The sequence below is a fragment of the Aulonocara sp. 'chitande type north' Nkhata Bay genome, linkage group LG9 (genome assembly GCF_057382095.1).
Source record: "Aulonocara sp. 'chitande type north' Nkhata Bay isolate Kocher_YH1m ecotype deep benthic linkage group LG9, A_spYH_male_GT1.1, whole genome shotgun sequence".
Taxonomy (NCBI): domain Eukaryota; kingdom Metazoa; phylum Chordata; class Actinopteri; order Cichliformes; family Cichlidae; genus Aulonocara; species Aulonocara sp. 'chitande type north' Nkhata Bay.
In genome coordinates, this window is record NC_141352.1 from 28918610 (window position 1) to 28937673 (window position 19064).

General features: G+C 41.9%; 1 protein-coding gene and 1 pseudogene across 1 annotated transcript; both read left to right on the forward strand.

Annotated features, from left to right (window-relative positions):
• Window positions 1-250: 250 nt before the first annotated feature.
• On the forward strand, window positions 251-2411 carry LOC147322309 (zinc finger MYM-type protein 1-like; annotated as a pseudogene).
• A 2669-nt stretch (window positions 2412-5080) lies between these two features.
• Window positions 5081-8318, forward strand: LOC147322310 (uncharacterized). Its single transcript, XM_086306848.1, has one exon. The coding sequence runs from the start codon at window positions 5219-5221 to the stop codon at window positions 6983-6985; it is 1767 nt and encodes a 588-aa protein (XP_086162974.1). The 5' UTR covers window positions 5081-5218; the 3' UTR covers window positions 6986-8318.
• The last annotated feature ends 10746 nt before the right edge of the window (window positions 8319-19064 follow it).

The following is a 19064-nucleotide window of genomic DNA, read 5'->3' on the forward strand; positions in this document are numbered from 1 at the left end:
ATCTTGAAGGGTGAGGCAGAAGGGGAGGCTGAGGGAGAAAAAGGTCAACAGGCAAGTTCAAGTCAGAGAGAGCAAGGAGAGACAGAGGAGCTGCAGCAAATAGATCGAGAGGCAGAGGAAGATCAAGTTATTACAGAGAGAGGAGAGCAAACAGGCCAAGAGAGGGAAAATGATGAAGCAGCTGCAGCAACTCATTCTACTACAGGGTTTGATTTAGGTAACAAAGACACAAGGCCCAGACAGGTGAAGCTGAAGAGCTATCCAGCTGATACTTTTGGTACACAGAAGCGGGCATTTAACCACAGCTGGTTTGAAAAGCACAACTGGTTAGAATATTCAGTCAACCAGAATGCAGCTTTCTGCTTCCCATGTAGAGTGTTTGGCAAAAACATCAAACATGATAGTTTGGTCAGTAGCGGTTGCAAGAACTGGAAGAAAGCTTTAGTCATCTTTGGCAAGCATGAGATGGCACAAACACATAAGGACAGTGTTGTTACATGGAAAAGCTACCAGGGAACTAGCAAACAGGGAAACGTTGCACAGGTGATAGCAACTGCAAATGTGAGTGAGATAGTCGAAAGAAGAGAGTATCTCAGACGAATTGTTGCAGTCACCTCTATGTTAGGGAGACAGGGACTCCCTTTTCGTGGCCATGATGAAGGTGAAGACAGCCCCAACAGAGGGAATTTTCTTGCGTGCATGGAGCTTTTGAAGGAGTTTGATGCTTTTCTTCAAAAACATAATCCCCCATCAAATGCACAGTATATCTCACCAACATCCCAGAATGACATGATTGGAGGTGTACAAGCACATTTTAGAAGGCTTCATCCTGAGGCTATCTATGTGCATTGTTATGCTCATCAACTCAACCTGGTTTTGTGCAATACTTGCAAGGCTGTCCCAGAGGCTGTGGAGCTTTTCAGCTTGTTGGAGTGTGTGTATTCTTTCTTCAGCACCTCCCTAGTCAATCATCATAAGTTCATGGAGACTCAGGCAAAGCTTGGATTGACAAAAACTGAGCTTGTGCAACTTTCAAACACTCGCTGGGCATGTCAGTTGCGATCAATCAGTGCAGTTCTTGAGACATTGCCTGCCATTTTGGAGTGCCTATCTGCAATTGGATCCCCCATAGCTGTTGGTCTCAGAGCAAAGCTCTACAAGTTCTCAGCAGTCTATGCACTACTGATGTTTTAGTCGATTCTGTCTGTAACCGAAGGACTCCACAAATTCCTGCAGAAAGAGACTTTAGACCTGGCAGAAGCGTTTATCTGCAAACAAGCTGTGTGTGACACAATTAAGGGAAAACACTCAGATGCATTTGCTACAGAGCTGTATGAGAAAACCAAGGCCCTGTGTAACACCCACAGTATCCCTGAACCAGGTGCCAAGACAAGGCACAAACAGAGGAAAATGGAGGATTTTGTCCTGGAGGCAACTGTGGGTTCACGCACTGAATTGAACAACTCAGACACATTGAAAAAAGAGTTACTTTTCCCTTGTGTGGATCGGATGGTTGGCGAGCTTGATCAAAGATTTTGCAGTGTAGATGCAGGGCTGCTAAAAGGTGTCCAGGCATGTAGTCCTGAATCTGAGAACTTCTTGAGTGAACCACACTTGAATGAACTTGCAAAGCACTACAGACTTGACCTGAAAAAAGAGGAGGTTCTGGTGGCCAGAAACTTTCTTACCCGGAAAACAGAGGCTGGATGTCCACCCAAAAATATGTTGTCTGTGTACGACCTCCTTGATTCAGACATGTTTCCCTCTCTGAAGGCAACCATCCAAGTTGCCCTAACAGTGCCTGTCAGCAGCTGCTCGTGCGAACGGTCCTTTAGTGCACTGCGTCGGCTGCACTCCTGGCTGCGTCAAACAATGGGTCAGAAAAGACTTCACAGTCTTGCAGTCATGTCTATTGAAAAAGACACGATTCAGCATCTGAGTCACAACAGAGTGATTGACCGATTTGCCACTCTTAAAAACAGACGTCATTCTTTGATGCTTCCACCCACCAAGTAACTGGTGATTGCAGCCAGAAAAATTTACTTTTTTATTTTCAGTTTTTTTTCTTGTTATTGATGCGGCAAACACATTTCCTCTGTTTTTTTGTTGTACTGTATTATAAAGCAGACTGAAATAAAACAATAGATCTATTGGTGGCCTAGGATGTTTAATCTGTCCAAAAAAGTAGGAAAACAATTTCTCAGTCTTTGTTTTCTGTTTGTGAAATTTTGTGCTCATTCACTACGTTCGTTCATGTCGTGTACATCTCTTGGGGGTTAAGCCCCCCCTGTCCTTAAAACCTAGTGACGCCCCTGTTCCTCACCAAAACTGACTGTTGGACCACACCCCTGGTTTCATGAGAAGTTGTTTCAGCCATGATTTCTCTTCCTGTATTTCAGAGTAAAGACTGAAGTGACAAATGGAAACATGTTTAAAAAACGCAATGTGAGAGAGACGTTGAGGTCCTTAGAAGTTACCCTGGGTTTTTCTGTCACCCTGCTAGATGTTACACACCTTGTCATTGGACTGATTTCTACTGCTGGACTACTCCTGGGGAGAGTAACAATACTCTTACTAATTAGCTCTCTTTCACACCTTTGGGGATATTTATTTTTGTGCTTGCAGCGCTGTGAGCCAGAACAGCGAGAGAAAAATCTGCAACAGCGACGAGCCGAATGCTTAAGTGAATCCCAGCAGCTGCACATGTGCTACGCTGATTTAGAGGATATCTTTGCTCTTCATAATTCATAACTTCATAATTACACAGGGTGTAATTATGAAGTTATTGAGCTGCACATACTTTACGGCCTGCTTAAGTTCGAGGTCACAGCGTCTGTAGAGCAGCTGGAACATAATGAAGTCTACAAGGTTAAAGTTTTATCTTCACTTGTTGTTCTCTCTGCTGCTTGGTTTGATGGATCTGAGAGCTTTTGTTTTTATTACTGTTATTATAATTATCATTAATATTTTACTCTTTAAAAGCTTTAAAATAGTGTTTGTGTTTTGAAAAGTTGATTTAAGAATTGAACAGAAACATCTGTCATAAAAATCGCCCAAAGGCACAGAGACAAACTCAAAGGATGCAACCTGTAACTTTCTCTTCCTTCATGTCAGCACCATCATCGATTATTTATAGTAAATGCATATAGCAACAGTAACACTTTAGTTTGGATTTCATAATTTCTGTAACTGGAAAATATTATTTTGTTTAAAGACAGAAGTGAGTGCGTAGTTGCAACATTAAAGTGAAATATTTAATAGTCTAATAACAGATTATGTGTTGAAGCTGTCGTTTCAGGAGGAGAGAAGCTGCAGAGAGGCGTGTAAGACTGCAACTCTGCTTCCTGGTCCCAGCTCTGGATAGTCATATTTTAGGGGGTTTAATAAATGTGTCCATATTTCTAGAAATGAGAGCTGCTCCATCCAAAGTGGGATGGATGCCGTCTCTCCTAACAAGACCAGGTTTCCTCCAGAAGATTTGCCAATTATCTATGAAGCCCACATCGTTTCTTGGACACCACTCAGACCGCCAGCAACTTAAGGAGAACATGTGGCTAAACATGTCACTCCTGGTCTGTATCCCAATTCAGGGTCTGCCGCGTTTTAAGGCCGATTACGTCACAGCAACGCGACGAAGGCTGTCCCAATTCGAAGGCTGCTCGAAATGCGGCCCTCAAATGTGTCCTTCATTTCCCTGAATTCTAAGGATGTGTCGGTGTAGACTTCGTGGCCCAACATATCCCAGATTGCATAGCGCGGCGGTGGGTGTGGATAATTTTGCCGAAAAAAACGGTGGAAGCGGAGCAGCCAAAGTGTAAACGTTTAAAAGTAAGTACTGTTATGATGTCTCAACAGGACCTGGAAAAACTAGTCCATGCATTCATCTTTAGTAGGCTTGATTATTGTAACAGCATCTTTACAGGTCTACCTAAAAAAATCAGTCAGACAACTGCAGCTCATTCAGAACTCTGCTGCTCGAGTCCTCACTAAGACCAAACAAGTGGACCACACCAGTCCAGCTCTGAGGTCTTTACTCTGGCTGCCTGTCCGTCAGAGGATAGACTTTGAAGTTCTGATGCTGGTCTATAAAGCTCTGAATGGTTTAGGACCAAGATACATCAGTGACCTCCTGACCCAGTATGAACCTTCCAGATCCCTCAGGTCACCTGAATCCATTTTTTTTATCAGTTCCCAGAGTCAGAACCAGACACGGAGAAGCTGCATTCAGATTTTATGCTCCATATATCTGGAACAAGCTCCCAGAAACCTCAGATCAGCTGAAACACTCAGTTTATTTAGTATTTAGTATTTATTTATTTATTGTCATTGTCAAGAACAATGAAATTGCGTTTGGGGCTTCCATACAACCCAAAAAAAAAAAAAAAAAAAAAAAAAAAAGAAGAAAATAATAAATACCCCTTAAAACCCAAGTGTACATATTTAACCCAGTGTGACTCCAATGCAATAAGACAATCCTTAGCAATAATGTTCGTAGAAATTCAGACAAAGACCTGAGAAACATGACAAAATACAACAATGCAACCCATTCAATATTATTGTACTGTGAGATATGATATCAGATATGATAGTTATCTATTTAAGAAAGAGGGGGGGGGGGGGGCAGGAGGGGGAAGAGAATAAAGATATGATGCACCAATGCAGACCAGTTCATTGCTATTAAGAAGTTGGATATGGTTATTGTCCGTGAGAGGGGGGCAGAGAGTTCAGGAGCCTCACAGCCTGTGGATACAGGCTGTTGGCCAGTCTGGATGTTCTGGCCTGTATAGACCTGTACCTTCTCCCTGAGGGCAGCAGATGGAAAAGGTGGCGCGCAGGGTGATGTTTAAATCCAGGTTGAAGACTCACCTGTTCTCAGCTGCATTTGAATTACATTTTGAATTGCATTTGAATTGCATTTGAACTACACCTCTTATAAGGTGTAGTTACACACCTTATAAGAGAAGCACATGAGAAGAGAGGCGACCTAGCTGTATTGTGGCTGGACCTAACTAATGCGTATGGGTCGATCCCACACAAACTGGTTGAGCATGCTTTGCACCTCCACCATGTCCCCAGCAAGATCAAGGACCTAATCCTGGACTATTACGCCAATTTCAGGCTTAGGGTCACTTCTAGGGCAGTTACTTCAGACTGGCACCGACTCCAAAAAGGTATAATAACAGGCTGTACCATCTCAGTTACGCTCTTTGCCCTGGCAATGAACATGGTGGTAAAGGCTGCGGAGGTGGAGTGCAGAGGGCCGTTAACAAGGTCAGGTGTTCGTCAGCCCCCTATCAGAGCCTATATGGATGACCTCACCATTACAACATCATCAGTTCCCGGGTGTAGGTGGATCTTGCAAGGTCTTGAGAGACTCATCTCATGGGCAAGGATGAGTTTTAAACCTTCCAAGTCAAGATCGATGGTACTGAAGAAGGGCAAGGTGACGGACAAGTTCCGGTTCTCAATTTCAGGAACCATTATTCCATCCATAACGGAACAACCAGTTAAGAGCTTGGGGAAACGCTTTGACTCCAGCCTGAAAGACTCTACTGCTATTCAGAAGGCAAATGAGGAGCTGGGAGCGTGGCTTATTAAGGTGGATAAGTCCGGCTTGCCTGGAAGATTTAAAGCCTGGATCTACCAGCATTCCATCCTGCCCCGAATCCTGTGGCCCTTGCTTGTCTATACAGTTCCAATAACTACTGTGGAATCCCTTGAAAGAAAGATCAGTGGCTTTCTTCGTAAGTGGCTGGGACTTCCCCGCAGTCTCACCAGCGCTGCCTTGTATGGGACAAGCAACAGCGTGCAGTTACCCTTCAGTGGTCTCACAGAAGAGTTCAAGGTGGCTCGCACACGAGAAGCCCTACAGTACAGAGATTCTAAAGACTGCAAGGTGGCATCAGCAGGCATTGAGGTAAGGACAGGAAGAAAGTGGAAGGCTGAGAAGGCAGTTGAGGTGGCGGAGTCACGCCTAAGGCAGAAAACACTAATGGGGGTCTTAGCAACAGGGGGAGCAGGCTTGGGGTACGTCCCAAAGGCCCAGGTCAGCAGGGCACAGGGAAAGGAGAGACACCAGCTACTCCAGGAAGAGGTCCGAGCAGGTGTGGAGGAGGAGCGAGTAAGCAGAGCTGTAGGCCTTGAGCGGCAGGGAGCATGGACAAGGTGGGAGGGCACCTTGCAGCGCAAGGTCACCTGGGCAAACATCATGCAGGCAGACTTCCACCGGATCCGATTCCTAGTGCAGGCAGTATACGACACTCTGCCAAGCCCAGCAAACCTCCATCTGTGGGGAAAGCGCGAGACACCTGCCTGTCCCCTGTGCTCTGGAAGAGGGACCCTAGAACACCTCCTTAGCAGCTGCCCAAGGGCCCTGGCCGATGGTCGGTATCGTTGGCGGCACGACCAGGTGCTCAGAGTAGTTGCTGAAAAGATTGCCTCAGCAATCAGCACCAGCAAGCATCATCATGCTCCGAGGAAGGCAATCTCTTTTATTAAGGCTGGAGAGAAACCCCAGGTGCGCCCACATTTGACAACTGGCCTTCTCAACACAGCCTCTGATTGGCAGCTACAGGCTGACCTGGGTAAACAACTAAAGTTCCCTCAGAACATTGCAAAAACATCACTCCGGCCAGACTTGATAATTATTTCTGAGGCCTCAAAACAGCTGATCATGCTGGAACTCACAGTGCCCTGGGAAGAGCGGATTGAGGAGGCTAATGAAAGGAAACGAGGAAAGTACCAGGAACTAGTGCAAGAGTGCAGGGGAAGGGGCTGGAAGACTTTCTATGAGCCCATAGAAGTGGGTTGTAGGGGCTTTGCAGGACGATCACTCTGCAAAGTCCTAGGCCGGCTGGGCGTGGCTGGGGCAGCCAAGAAGAGGGCCATCCAGGCTGTGAGTGAAGCGGCAGAGAAAGCCACAAGGTGGCTGTGGATTAAGAGGGCTGATCCGTGGGTAGCTACTGGTACGCAAGTCGGGGCCTGATCACCCCCGGCTGGGTCGCCTGGGCGAGGGTGTATGATGTTGTGAGACCCGAAACACCTGATGACCCTAGGATACATCACTGAAGATGCGTACCAGTGCATCCAGGAGATGTGTCTTTATAGTTAAACTCTGGCTGAGCCAGTGACGCCTAGGAAGAGTCTAGGTGACAACCAAGAAAGTTTGGTGACGACTGGAGAGACAGATGACAGCTCGGAAAGACGGCTCCAGGGGCAGGGTGGGCTAGCATCCCGGTCTGCAGTTTTCGCGAGAAAGCACCCAAAAAGCTATGGAAAGCCCTAAAGAAAGATACCCCCAGGAGACCCCGAGAGGGGGGGAGGATGAGGTCTCCAATCGGACGGACTTAAGGTTAACGACTAATGCAATGGAAAGGACTACGAGTAAGACATGTATCTGCGGCAAGCTGTGCAAGAACCAGCGTGGCCTAAATGTCCATCAGGCTAGAATGAAATGTTTGGAGCGGGAGAGTGAGGTGCAACGCACAGGTCCTGAACCTGGTGAGACGCAGGAGGAGCCCGGCCAGGAGGCACCCCACAGAGCCCAGTCCCTCCATGCACAGGACTCTTCCAATCCAAGCAGTGTAGTTCCACAACAGCGGATTAAGTGGCCCCCAGCCAGCAGCCAGAGCGAGTGGCAGAAGTTTGATGAGGATGTCTCCAACATCATACAAGCTGTGGCCAAAAGAGAGAGACCCGAAACACCTGATGACCCTAGGATACATCACTGAAGATGCGTACCAGTGCATCCAGGAGATGTGTCTTTATAGAATAAAGCACCAAATCCACACTTTTAAGCTTAAATTCTTTTTAATCAATTTTAAATCATGCTTTTTATTTTTGTTTTTTAATGTCTCTGTAAAGCACTTTGAATGACCTTGTTGTTGAATTGTGCTATATAAATAAACTCGCCTTACTGAATACTATGTCACTTATTTATGTGCAAATGTTTAATAATGAAGAACATTAAAGCATTACTGTTGGCCACATGTCGGCAGAGTTATGTGACATTAGTGATGTTTGTACTGACTTGGTTTTAAAGCCTTTAAAATATTCGCTGTTCAATAGTCGACCTTAATCTTACAGAGAATGTGATGATTTTATGGATAATTAAAGTCAGTCATATATCCACAAACACAACAAGCTGAAAGTCAGTGATGCTGCTCGGTTTGCAGTCCTGAATATCACGGCACAAGCAGGATTCACTGCACTGTTAATGTTAGCTATGTTATATTGCTGCCTCTGTTCGGTGGTGTCGAGCCAAACGCACTTTAACGTGTGTTTGAACGAGCTGACGGTTCACTCGTTAAGCTGAAAGAAAGATGCCTCCGTGCAAGCTTGAACATGTTGCGTGTGCCGTCGGAACTGGATTTCAGTCTAAACTGGTGTCCGTGTTGGTCCTGCAGAGAATCAGAGTTGGAAAAGTTGTTAATGTAGCAAAAAACAAAATGTAATGCATTTTGTTCATAATCTCTTTAAAGTCATGATCTTTTTTTTTATCGCTGTCACTGGAGTGGGTAAATGAGTCTGCAAAGTTAAAAAAACAGATTTACATTTATTGTTTATTACTTTTATCGTCATCATCCCATTTATACACATTTAAGAAATAACGTGTAAAATAACCTTTTGTTTGCATTTGGAGACTCGGCGTTTGAACCATCCCAGATATCTGCACCAGGGAACCAACTTCTCAAGCCGGTAAAAAGGTCAAGGACACAGTTACACGATCGCTAAACTAACCTGTTTTTGAATAAAAGAAAACCATATAAGCATGATCCCTGGAATCTCGGTTTAAAAAAAGAGAAGCACTACAAATTACTTTTCTTATGTTTAGTATACAGGAGTTGCTGCTCACACTCTGAGTTGCACTAGTGTGTCTGTCAGACGCCCGCACGCGCAGTCACGCCGGACACTTCCTGACCTTATTTCCACGAGCCCTCGACTCAGCTGCAAAGTTCTTACGGGGTCAGTTTCATCAGAATTATCTGCCATCATTCAGACATAAGTTGAGCAATGGTTTAACCAATTTTTTCCATCAAGCCATGAAGGGATGCCGGAATTAAACAGAACATAGGATGTAAGTTAAGGAAATATAAGTTTGACCTTGGAGCACATCTCCTTCAGCGTTCACAATAATGGATTGCATTTCTCTCAGTCAACTGACTGTTTAGGGGGGAAAGCGGCTAATAGTTAGTGGGCTCTGTGTTTGTTGTTTTTTAATCACACTAGGAGTGAACAAAAGCAGAAAACAACCCTGTAAAGATGCAGACTGTGAAAGTCTGGTATATACCACAAATCTTACCAGCTGTAACTGAGTTTTTTGTGGTTTAAGTTATAAGTACGTGTCAAGACTTCTGTCTCCCAGCAACATTGCCGATGTGATCCTTCTTTTTTGTTCCCTATTAATGATCTACGGTAATATGTGATATTGCCCCCATAAAATAATAAGGCTTTAATGAAATCATTGTGATACAGAGATTTGGATTCTTGTGCGTGCAATGTGCATGAAGTAGATAAACAAGAAATTTAGTCAAGATTGGATGTACTTCTGTGTTTACCAACTGCTCCAAACTGACTTTATGCTTCATACGTGTCAACTCAGGGAACTCCTGTTGTGACCTCCCCTCTGTGAGCACACACGCACACACACACACATGCACGCACGCACACACACACATGCACACACAGAAAGAGAGAAACAGAGATCATTAATGCAGAGGATTGCAGCAGTTCTTGTATTTTCACTCTCTGCTGGATTTTAGATGAACAGTCACATAAATCTCGCTCCAAATTATTTGAAAAAAACATCAAAGTATCACAGTATCGTGTTTTTTTGTTAGGGTCAAACTTCTCTTTGGGTAAAAATTAAGCCAACATCCAAGTGTCAAAGGTCGGTTCCAGGATGAAGGTCAAAGGGAAAGTCCCTGGGACGCTTCCGGTTATGTTTCCATCCGGCGTAGTCATCTGACGGGTCCGTGCTATATCGCCCTTCCTGACCCGGACTGGTATAACGTTTTGTAGAAAAGTTTGATCGATTCGCATGTCTGTCTGTGCTGTGCTTTACAAACACTCTTAAAGAAAAACAAACATCAGCCAAACACACGGTTCATCCTGATTGTCAGGTGTCGGTCATCCAGATTCCAGAGGTGCTGTGAAAGGTCATAAAGTTAACACTGTGCTGTAAAAAGAAGGCTGGAGTGCACAGAAACTGGTAGAGATGCAGGTATCTGGTCGTCCTGGGTTCCACAGACTATAAGCTAAAAAGAATAAACACATTAAATTGCTGCACATTTGTAGAATAACATTTGAGATTACTTTAAAAATATTTTTTTATTACATTAAATGTAAACAGTCAAATGGAAGTCTTTGTAAAGTTATTTCATGATATTTATATTATGAAAAGCAGATTTTTGACAATTTAAGGTTTTTACATTTTTAGATAAAATAAACACAAAAAAACAAATAACAAGAACACAAAACTGGCAAACCCAACCAAAACTGACCAAAATCTACTGAAAATACTTCCACATGACAGAACCTCTCCTCTGCCTCTCTGGCTCCATATCTCTCAATAGAACGATCTGTGGTTTGCTATCTCTCACCATCAGAACGCTCCACAAATCCTGCGAATGACTCACTTCCTTATAAACAGTGTTGGCAAGTTATTTTGAAAAAGTAATTAATTATAGTTACTAGATACTTCTTCAAATAAGTAACTTAGCAACTGAGTTACAGGATTCTAAAAGTAATTAATTACTTGAAAACTAACTATAGCGTTACTTAAAAAAAAAAAAAACGTTTAACCCTCTGGGCTCCAGGGGATAATTGGCCAATTTTAACTACTTTTGATTTTACCTCCATATTTCACCTTTACAAACGATTTACTTTGCCTTGTTTGGCATCATTCTTTTCAGCACAACCTCACATGTCTGAATTTACAGTCATGTTCTCATTTTGACATACTGTACTGACACAATTGATCTAAAATCAGACAAAAACATAAAATCCGAGTAGAAAAAGTTATATATTTTACTGTAACAACCACAAACATGTTTAATGAATCACATTTCATAATTTTACATGCAAATATTAATTGACAATTTTAAAATCATATGCAAAAGTTTTGCAAACAACAAAGTTTTTGCAGCCATTTACCTTTTACCCCTTTTTTATAACCATTTCAAACAATTTACAGAACAATCAGCTGTTCTGCATTCAATAAGATGCCACACAAATTATTTGTGCCACTCCAAAAAAATAATTTCTGTCCACTATAAAGGAAAACATCACAGCCTGATACCTGCAGGTCTGACAGCAGCAGGTGTATCACTGCTGTTTCTACCTGGAGACAGCAGTCGCTACTACTAGACACTACCTTTGTTCAATAATTAGACACAATAACAGTACTTTCATTACAGCAAATATATATGGTTACAATAATAAATCTGAAAATGATAAATTACTTGACTCCTTAGAAGAAATAATGAATAACTCCTTACTAAAAGATAAAATGGTTAGAATGTAGATTAATAAATTAATGGCTCATTATGGAATAAAGCTAACACAGAGAAGTCCTTTTGTACCAATTGGGAACTTTTTAAATTTGAAGCATGCAAATTCTTGAGAAGATATGGGAGTCAAATTATTAAATCAAGGAAAGCTGAAGAGGAAGAAGTGATCAGCAAAATTGCCTCTTATTACCAGAAATCCCCAGAAGAAATCTCAGAGGAAGATAAATTAACTTTACTAGACCTTCAAAATAAATTGGACGGTTTATATCAGAATCAGAATCAGAATCAGAATACTTTATTGATCCCTGGGGGAAATTATTTTTTGTTACAGTGCTCCATTTTAAACCAATATTAAAACAAGACAGACAATACGCTAATATATATCGATGCAAGGCTGAGGGTGCTTTTGTAAGATCCAGGAAGAGGTGGCTGGAGGAGGGAGAACAAAATTCTGCTTTTTCAGGCTTGAAAAATACAGATCCAAAACCAACTAAATATTAATGGCACTGTCTTTGACAATCCTAGAGAAATTTCACATTTCTGTGCCAAATTCTATACTAAACTGTACAACTCAAACTATAATGAGGATGTCTCAACACTGTTTCTCAATAATATTAAAAACCTAAAAACTATTGTTGTGGAAGATAGAAGTCTCTGTGACAGCCCTCTGACTGTGGAGGGAGTTTGTAATTCTATTTCTGCACTTAAGGCCAACAAATCTCCTGGCACAGATGGTTCAACTGCAGAGTTTTATACATCATTTTCTAATCTCCTGGCTCCGTTCTTACTGCAGGTTTTCATAGAAAGTATAGAGAATAACACCCTCCCTCCTACTCTTACTCAGGGTCTCATAACACTTATTCCAAAGCCAAACAAAGACTTACTTCTTATTGATAATTGGAGACCCATCTGTCTGCTCAATAATGACTATGAGATTATGGTTTTAGTACTTGCTAACAGAATTAAAGAGGTCTTGGATACAATTATCGATGAGACACAATCAGGCTTTATGAGAAACAGACACATTTCTAATAACATTAGACTGGTTTTAGATCTACACTCAACAAAAATATAAACGCAACACCTTTGTTACTGCTCCCATTCCCCATGGGATGGACGTAGAGACCTAAAATTCATTCCAGATACACAATATAACCATCCCTCCCAAACAGTGGTCACAAATCAGTCCAAATGTGTGGTAGTGGGCACATCTGCCATATTGAGATAATCCATCCCACCTCACAGGTGTGCCACATCAGGATGCTGATCTGACATCATGAGTAGTGCACAGGTGTACCTCAGACTGCCCACAACAAAAGGCCACCCTGGAATGTGCAGTTTTTTGCGCTATTGGGGGTCTGGGGACCCAGAACCGGTCAGTATCTGGTGTGACCACCATTTGCCTCATGCAGTGCAACACATCGTCGCATGGAGTCTATCAGATTGTCAATTGTGGCCTGTGGAATGTTGGTCCACTCCACTTCAATGGCTGTGCGAGGTTGTTGGATATTCGTGGGAACTGGTACACGCTGTCGTGAAAATTAGTAAAGACATCGACCGCATGCTCTTTAATTTTATATGGAAAAACCATAAGCAGGTCCTCTTAGCGTGGACCCTCATTTATAAACACAACTTCTCACCACACATATAACTCATCTGGAACAACAGAGATATTTTATTTAAAAATAAATCACTTTTCCTGGAAACTTGGGTCCAAAATGGGATCCTATTGGTGGCTCAGCTGGTTAATAAAGAGGGAGTACGACTTACTTACAATGAATCCCTTACACTATATAATTTTCCCATCAGTGTTTGGGAATTCTCAATGGTGCTTGGTGCCATACCCTCAGGTACTTTAATGTTATATAAAAACACTGACAGTTCAATATCTACCTCTGTCACTCTCCCTGATCCAGCTGAGTCAGCAGTGGGAAAAATCTGCTTTTCACAGGAACTTGGTAACAGCAATAAGAGAATACGTAGTTTATTCCAAGAAGATATCGTGTCTCTCCCATATATATAATATCTTACTGGAACCAACATGTTCCAGATATCACCTGGAAGACCGTCTGGATGATCCCATAAATATCTAATTGTAAACAAGGTGAAGGAAATCTCATGTAAAATTCTTCATAAATGTTACCCAGCCAGTCACTATATGGTAACATTTAAAAGAGACTCACGTACTCATATAATTATTTTTTTTACCCCCGGTTTTGTATGTTCATGTTCTGTTCTTTCTTAAACTTCATCTATTTGTATGTTGTATACTTATTGTGTGTTCAATAAAGTTCAGTAAAAAAGTACGTTCTAAATGACGCTTCAGACGTCACTAATCACGTGACTCTGGCCAAACGAATCAAGCCTTGACACAGTGCTTCTGAAGCAGCGTGTTGATCTTTTTCACACACGCACCGGAGCATCAGCTTCAAGCGGACCATCGCTACCTCTCACATCTAAAGGTAAGTGTCAAGGTAACTTTGAACTGAGTTCAGTCAATCTCGAGTTTTTCGAAGTTTTCTGTTGCTCTCTGTGAGAGGAGACCGTTAAAGGCGAGGCTCTCCAGAGTGTAGCAAAACAGGAAACAGCTGCTGGGTGTGTGTAAGTGTGCAAACGAACAGATTAGAAGTGCAAGTGAGCCACGAGTAAAGAAAGGTCAAGTTTCGTGATTTGTTTTTCTCACCACTGATCACGCGCTCAACACTCTACACATACTTGCATCACACGCGCGCTCTCAAGCATCGGTATAGGGCTTTGAAGATGACGTCACGCCGCAATGCATTGTGGGAGCGGATCTAGAAGGGTCTTCAGCGGGGAGAAAGTATGTAAACTCCTAGGCTGATAAACATGAAAGTTACCAGGCGTAAATCTGCAAACTGCCGCATTTGATTCCCAAAGAGCTATGAGCGGAAAAAGTGATAAGTCTTAGCATGGTGTGTCGTGTATCCTTTAAAACAAAATAAACATGGGGGTCTTCGGGCTGTACAAACTACAACCTGAGGACTAAACAAGCTGAAGACCAAAGACTCCATCTCCAGATTAACCGGACATGAAAGTCTTGTTATTAAGAAAGACAAAGTAATATAGCAAAAACTGGACAGGAAATGTGAAACACACCCAGCAGATCAATTGATCCCTTTATTGTTCACTTTAGGCTCATAAAACTACAATAAACGGTAAAACTTACAGCGCTGTGCAGATGCATGTTTGGTATCTTTAAATGCCCTTTTTTGCTTTGTCTGGTCCTTGGTTTTTTTCCCTGCCCAGTTGAGTACCGAGGCTCGTTTGTAATGGCATAAGCCATTACACAGCGGACTCGCACCTCCAGTGTGGTCCCTCCAATCAAGGCAAAGCGTCTCACCTATAGACACATTTTAAGAGATGTAATTAGCGTGTCTCGTGTCTTAAATGTGTATGCAAGTGCTTGTGTGTATAATCAACATGCCGTCGTTATGTATTTAAATCACATCTGACAGCTATTACACTTTATAGTTACAAAGTGTACATAACCTTTATATACTTACCATTGCCTTATTTGCCTCTTGTGATCTAAGAGCTGCCTCTGCATTGTTTAGCTCCTCAATGTTGTGCAAGGGCAAATCCAGAGGCAGTACCCCAGCATCTACCGATTCATTGCAGCAGGGATGGCGGATGGCTCTGACCTCCTCACGGAGTTCATTAACTGCTCTGGTCCGGTCTGACAGCATAGTTAACATCTTTTGTGAGGTCGCATCTGTTTCAAAGAACAATTCTAGAAAGATTAATGGCTTAAGCAGTGAGAGGCGAAAAACTAATATATCCATAAATGATGGTGTAACATTCTGCATTCAAGTATAAGTTGTTCTAACTGCTAAAAGTGTTTGCTAGTTTTTGCCTGTCACATATATTTGATATTTGTATATGTAGCTGCCATCACCAGTGTGTGAATTGTGTGTGAATGGGTGGATGACTGAATGTGTAAAGCGCTTTGGGGTCCTTAGGGACTAGTTAAAGCGCTGTACAAATACAGGCCATTTACCATTTATACCATGTAAAATCTGAAATTCCAAGATTTTCAAACTTGCCTTGTAATAGTGGCCTCACAGAGTCTCTGGACTCTACAGAAAAAAATCACAACAAGATGACATTCAGGAGTATAAATTTGTGCTTTGAAGATAAGAGCACAATGACATTGTGATTCAGCTTTAAAACAATTTGAAAAGCATACCATCTATAGGGAAGTCCTCGACATCAGACTCTGCATGCTGGGGAGATCGCAAAGCTGTGTCATTTTGTGTGTCCTGCCAGAGTGGCGAAAGGTGCCGGAAGCTGGGCGGGGCATTATGATGCTCGCTGTCAGTGGGCTGGGGGGAAGACTGCGGAGTGGTGAGGGATGTTTAGAAAAAGTTAATTTTTGTTAAGTGGATGGTAGTTACTGAAGGAAAAAAATGTCCATCCCGGTTTTCCCTCCAAGGCACGAGCGATAAGCAGAGTTCTGTCCTTTCCTTCTAAGATTCCTAATTATTTAAAGTAACACTCAGGTATGCCATTCAGCGTGTTAGTACGAGCTCGGGAGCAGCTTGGGAGAACAAGAAAACAGAGACTGCTTTAGGTTGCCTTCCCAATCGACTCAAAGGTTTATTTAGTACATAACAGCTTATATAGAGGAAAAAAAGGTTCGTGTGTCAGCAAGTTCTCAGTTCAAACCAGTACAGACCAAATAAGGAAACGTCTTCCTGCCTTGTGAGCAAAGAAGTATCCTTTGTGTAGTTTATCAGTTCAGCTACAATTTATGATCATCCCAGCAAAATACACTCCTAGACATAGAATACAGAGTTCTTTCATTAGTGAATTCTGAAACAAACCACCTGGCCTTTAACGAGCCTTTTTCTAAGAGATAAAGAAAAAGGGAGGATGGGAGTAAGGAAGTGGTCTCGTCTCTGTGGTGTTTTCGACCTTGGGGTACCAGCCTGTGAGTCTTACACATCAATTCTTGGGTCAGAGAGAAAGAGAAAAACAACTATTAAATGGGCCTTATTGAGTAACTCTTTTCTGTATAATATCACAATAAAACAATATCCTGTAAATGCTACCATGGTATCAAAATATCACAACAGTTACCAAATCAGATCTGAAAAAAAGAGGAAAAATAGGGCACAATGTCAATAAGGAGGGAAAACTAGATACAAAGACGGCTCATAGAAGCTGAACCGAGTCCTATGTGTGAAGGGACAGTAACTGCGTGTGCATATGTAAGCATTTAAACACTGAAGATAGTAAAATTAACAGTATTTTGTCTAAGTCTGCCATTGTAGGAATTCATGGCACCAAGACAAAAACGTGGCGCACAGTGTGACGTCAAAATAGGCGCACACCTTTGACGCTGCGTTTTCTCCGTTTTCCTCGTCCACACGTAAATGCTAAAACGGAGTTTTCGAAAATATCCACCCTAGCAGGCTTCTGTGGAGATCAGGGAAATTATTTTACTGCTATTGTTAAATAATCATCATCATTACCATTGCATTAATAATATAATTTACAGTATTGATATTGCATTCAGATGTTTAAACAGTGTGTGTGTCTTTCAGAAAGACTAAGTTGCAGGCTGACAGGAAGTTGCAGGCTTTGCAGAAATGAAACAAGTTATTCTGAGGAGCTGGTTAGACGAGGCTATTTGAATTACTAGGTTATTCAAATTGTCTGGTATACTTTTATATTCTTTTATTAAGCTTTTAGTAGAGGTTCTTGATTAGAACATTTATTCAATATAGTACATATAGTTTCAGTTAGGTTGTTACACATAGAGTTGGATGTCTCGAGACCACTTTTACGTGGTCTTGGTCTCGTCTTGGTCTCGGCGGACTTTTGTCTTGGTCTTGGTCTCGCTGTTTCGGTCTTGCGTTCTCAAATCGACATAGTGTTCGGAAGATTTGGAGTCAACCATCAGCGGAGTGGGGGGGGGGGGGGGGGGGGTGGCTTACTGGGCTTAAGCCCGTGTCATTTTTTCAGAAGCATGGGGTCTTTTGGAGTGTAATTTTTTAGTTAGATGCCTGACTGACAACTGTATAAAACAAAAACAACACACGAAGCACAGAGCGCACCGTCGTAAATTCCCCCTAATTTTGGTATGATCCGAGCTCAGGCACTAGGCGACTGAGCACAGCACCCATGTGAGCGAGGGGGGAGAAGCTGCTGCCTGCGAGTTTGCTGCAGACAGAGGAAAGCTTAAGTTTGACCAGGTACCAAAGCAAATCATTCGTACTGAACTAATAATGTAAATATGACGGTGTATCACAAAAGATTGATATCAAACTGATCACTTGGTTGCGTTACTTGCTCTTCGAGTGAATCAACAAATGGATAAATAAAAAGCCGAACAGCAATGCTGATTTTTTAGAGAGTCTTAGCTTACATTTCATATTTTCAGTTGTTTCCCTCCACGGCTAAACAAACTCTCTAAATCGGTTTCAATTGTGTACTGATGAACACAACAATGGACATAAGGAGCTTCTTTCAAAGAAAAAACTCAGGTAGATGTTATTTTATATATTGTGCTTTGGATGTTGTTCAGTATATCTATGCAAAACAAGAGGAATTTCAATACACAGCAGTATATTCACAGTTGAAACCAGATATTTACATACACTTTATGGAGAAAACATAAAAACTTTTTTTGCTGTTAAACATCAATTTAGAGTAAACTTTTGTTTTAGATAAATAAATGTTGAAATATCTTTTGAATTAGTTAAATGTCAGAATAAAAAGAGGGAGCTGTCTATTTTAATCACTTTCATGAAATTTAGGAGTACATATACACTAAGTTTATTGTTAATTAATAAGAAAACTCCAGACGATTCGATTCTGAGCTGAAGAAGCTTCTGATAGGTTAGTAGAGTCCATGTGAGTAAATTGGTGGCACAGCTGTGGATGCATATAAGGCAAAACACAGCCTGTTTCTGTGACATGGGAAAATCAAGAGATGTCAACCAAAACACCAGGAAAAGAATCGTGGAGCTCCATAAGTGTGGCTCAATTTTGAATACAGTTTGGTGCCATTTGCAATTAAGAAATACAGATAGTTTCTCTCTTTACTCTTAAAGTTAACAAATATGTTTTTTATATTTATCAATCTAAAAAAATAAACATTTAGTCTGATTTGATGTTACAATTAAAAAAGTGTTTGTGTTTTTATCTGAAGAGTACATAAATATGTGGTTTCAACTGTATATTTGATGATGTTGGTGTTTGGCTTGTCAGCACAAAGAGGGAGAGAGAGGAACAGAGAGGGAGAGAGAGGAACAGAGAGGGAGAGAGAGGAGCAGAGAGGGAGAGAGAGGAGCAGAGAGGGAGAGAGAGGAGCAGAGAGGGAGAGAGAGGAACAGAGAGGGAGAGAGAGGAACAGAGAGGGAGAGAGAGAATGACGACAGAACAGAGATGGAACAAGAGCAGGTGAGACACACATGTTAGTCAAATGGTTGTTTGCCAAAACTCATCAGAACATGTATCTAGTCCCTAGTGTTTCTTTTTAGATACCATTTGTTACTTTTCAAATTCTATATTTATTAAGTTATGCAG

Bases quoted from the DNA above. Each gene is read 5' to 3' on its own strand.
- LOC147322310 (XM_086306848.1), top strand. From the start codon at position 5,219: ATGAACATGGTGGTAAAGGCTGCGGAGGTGGAGTGCAGAGGGCCGTTA.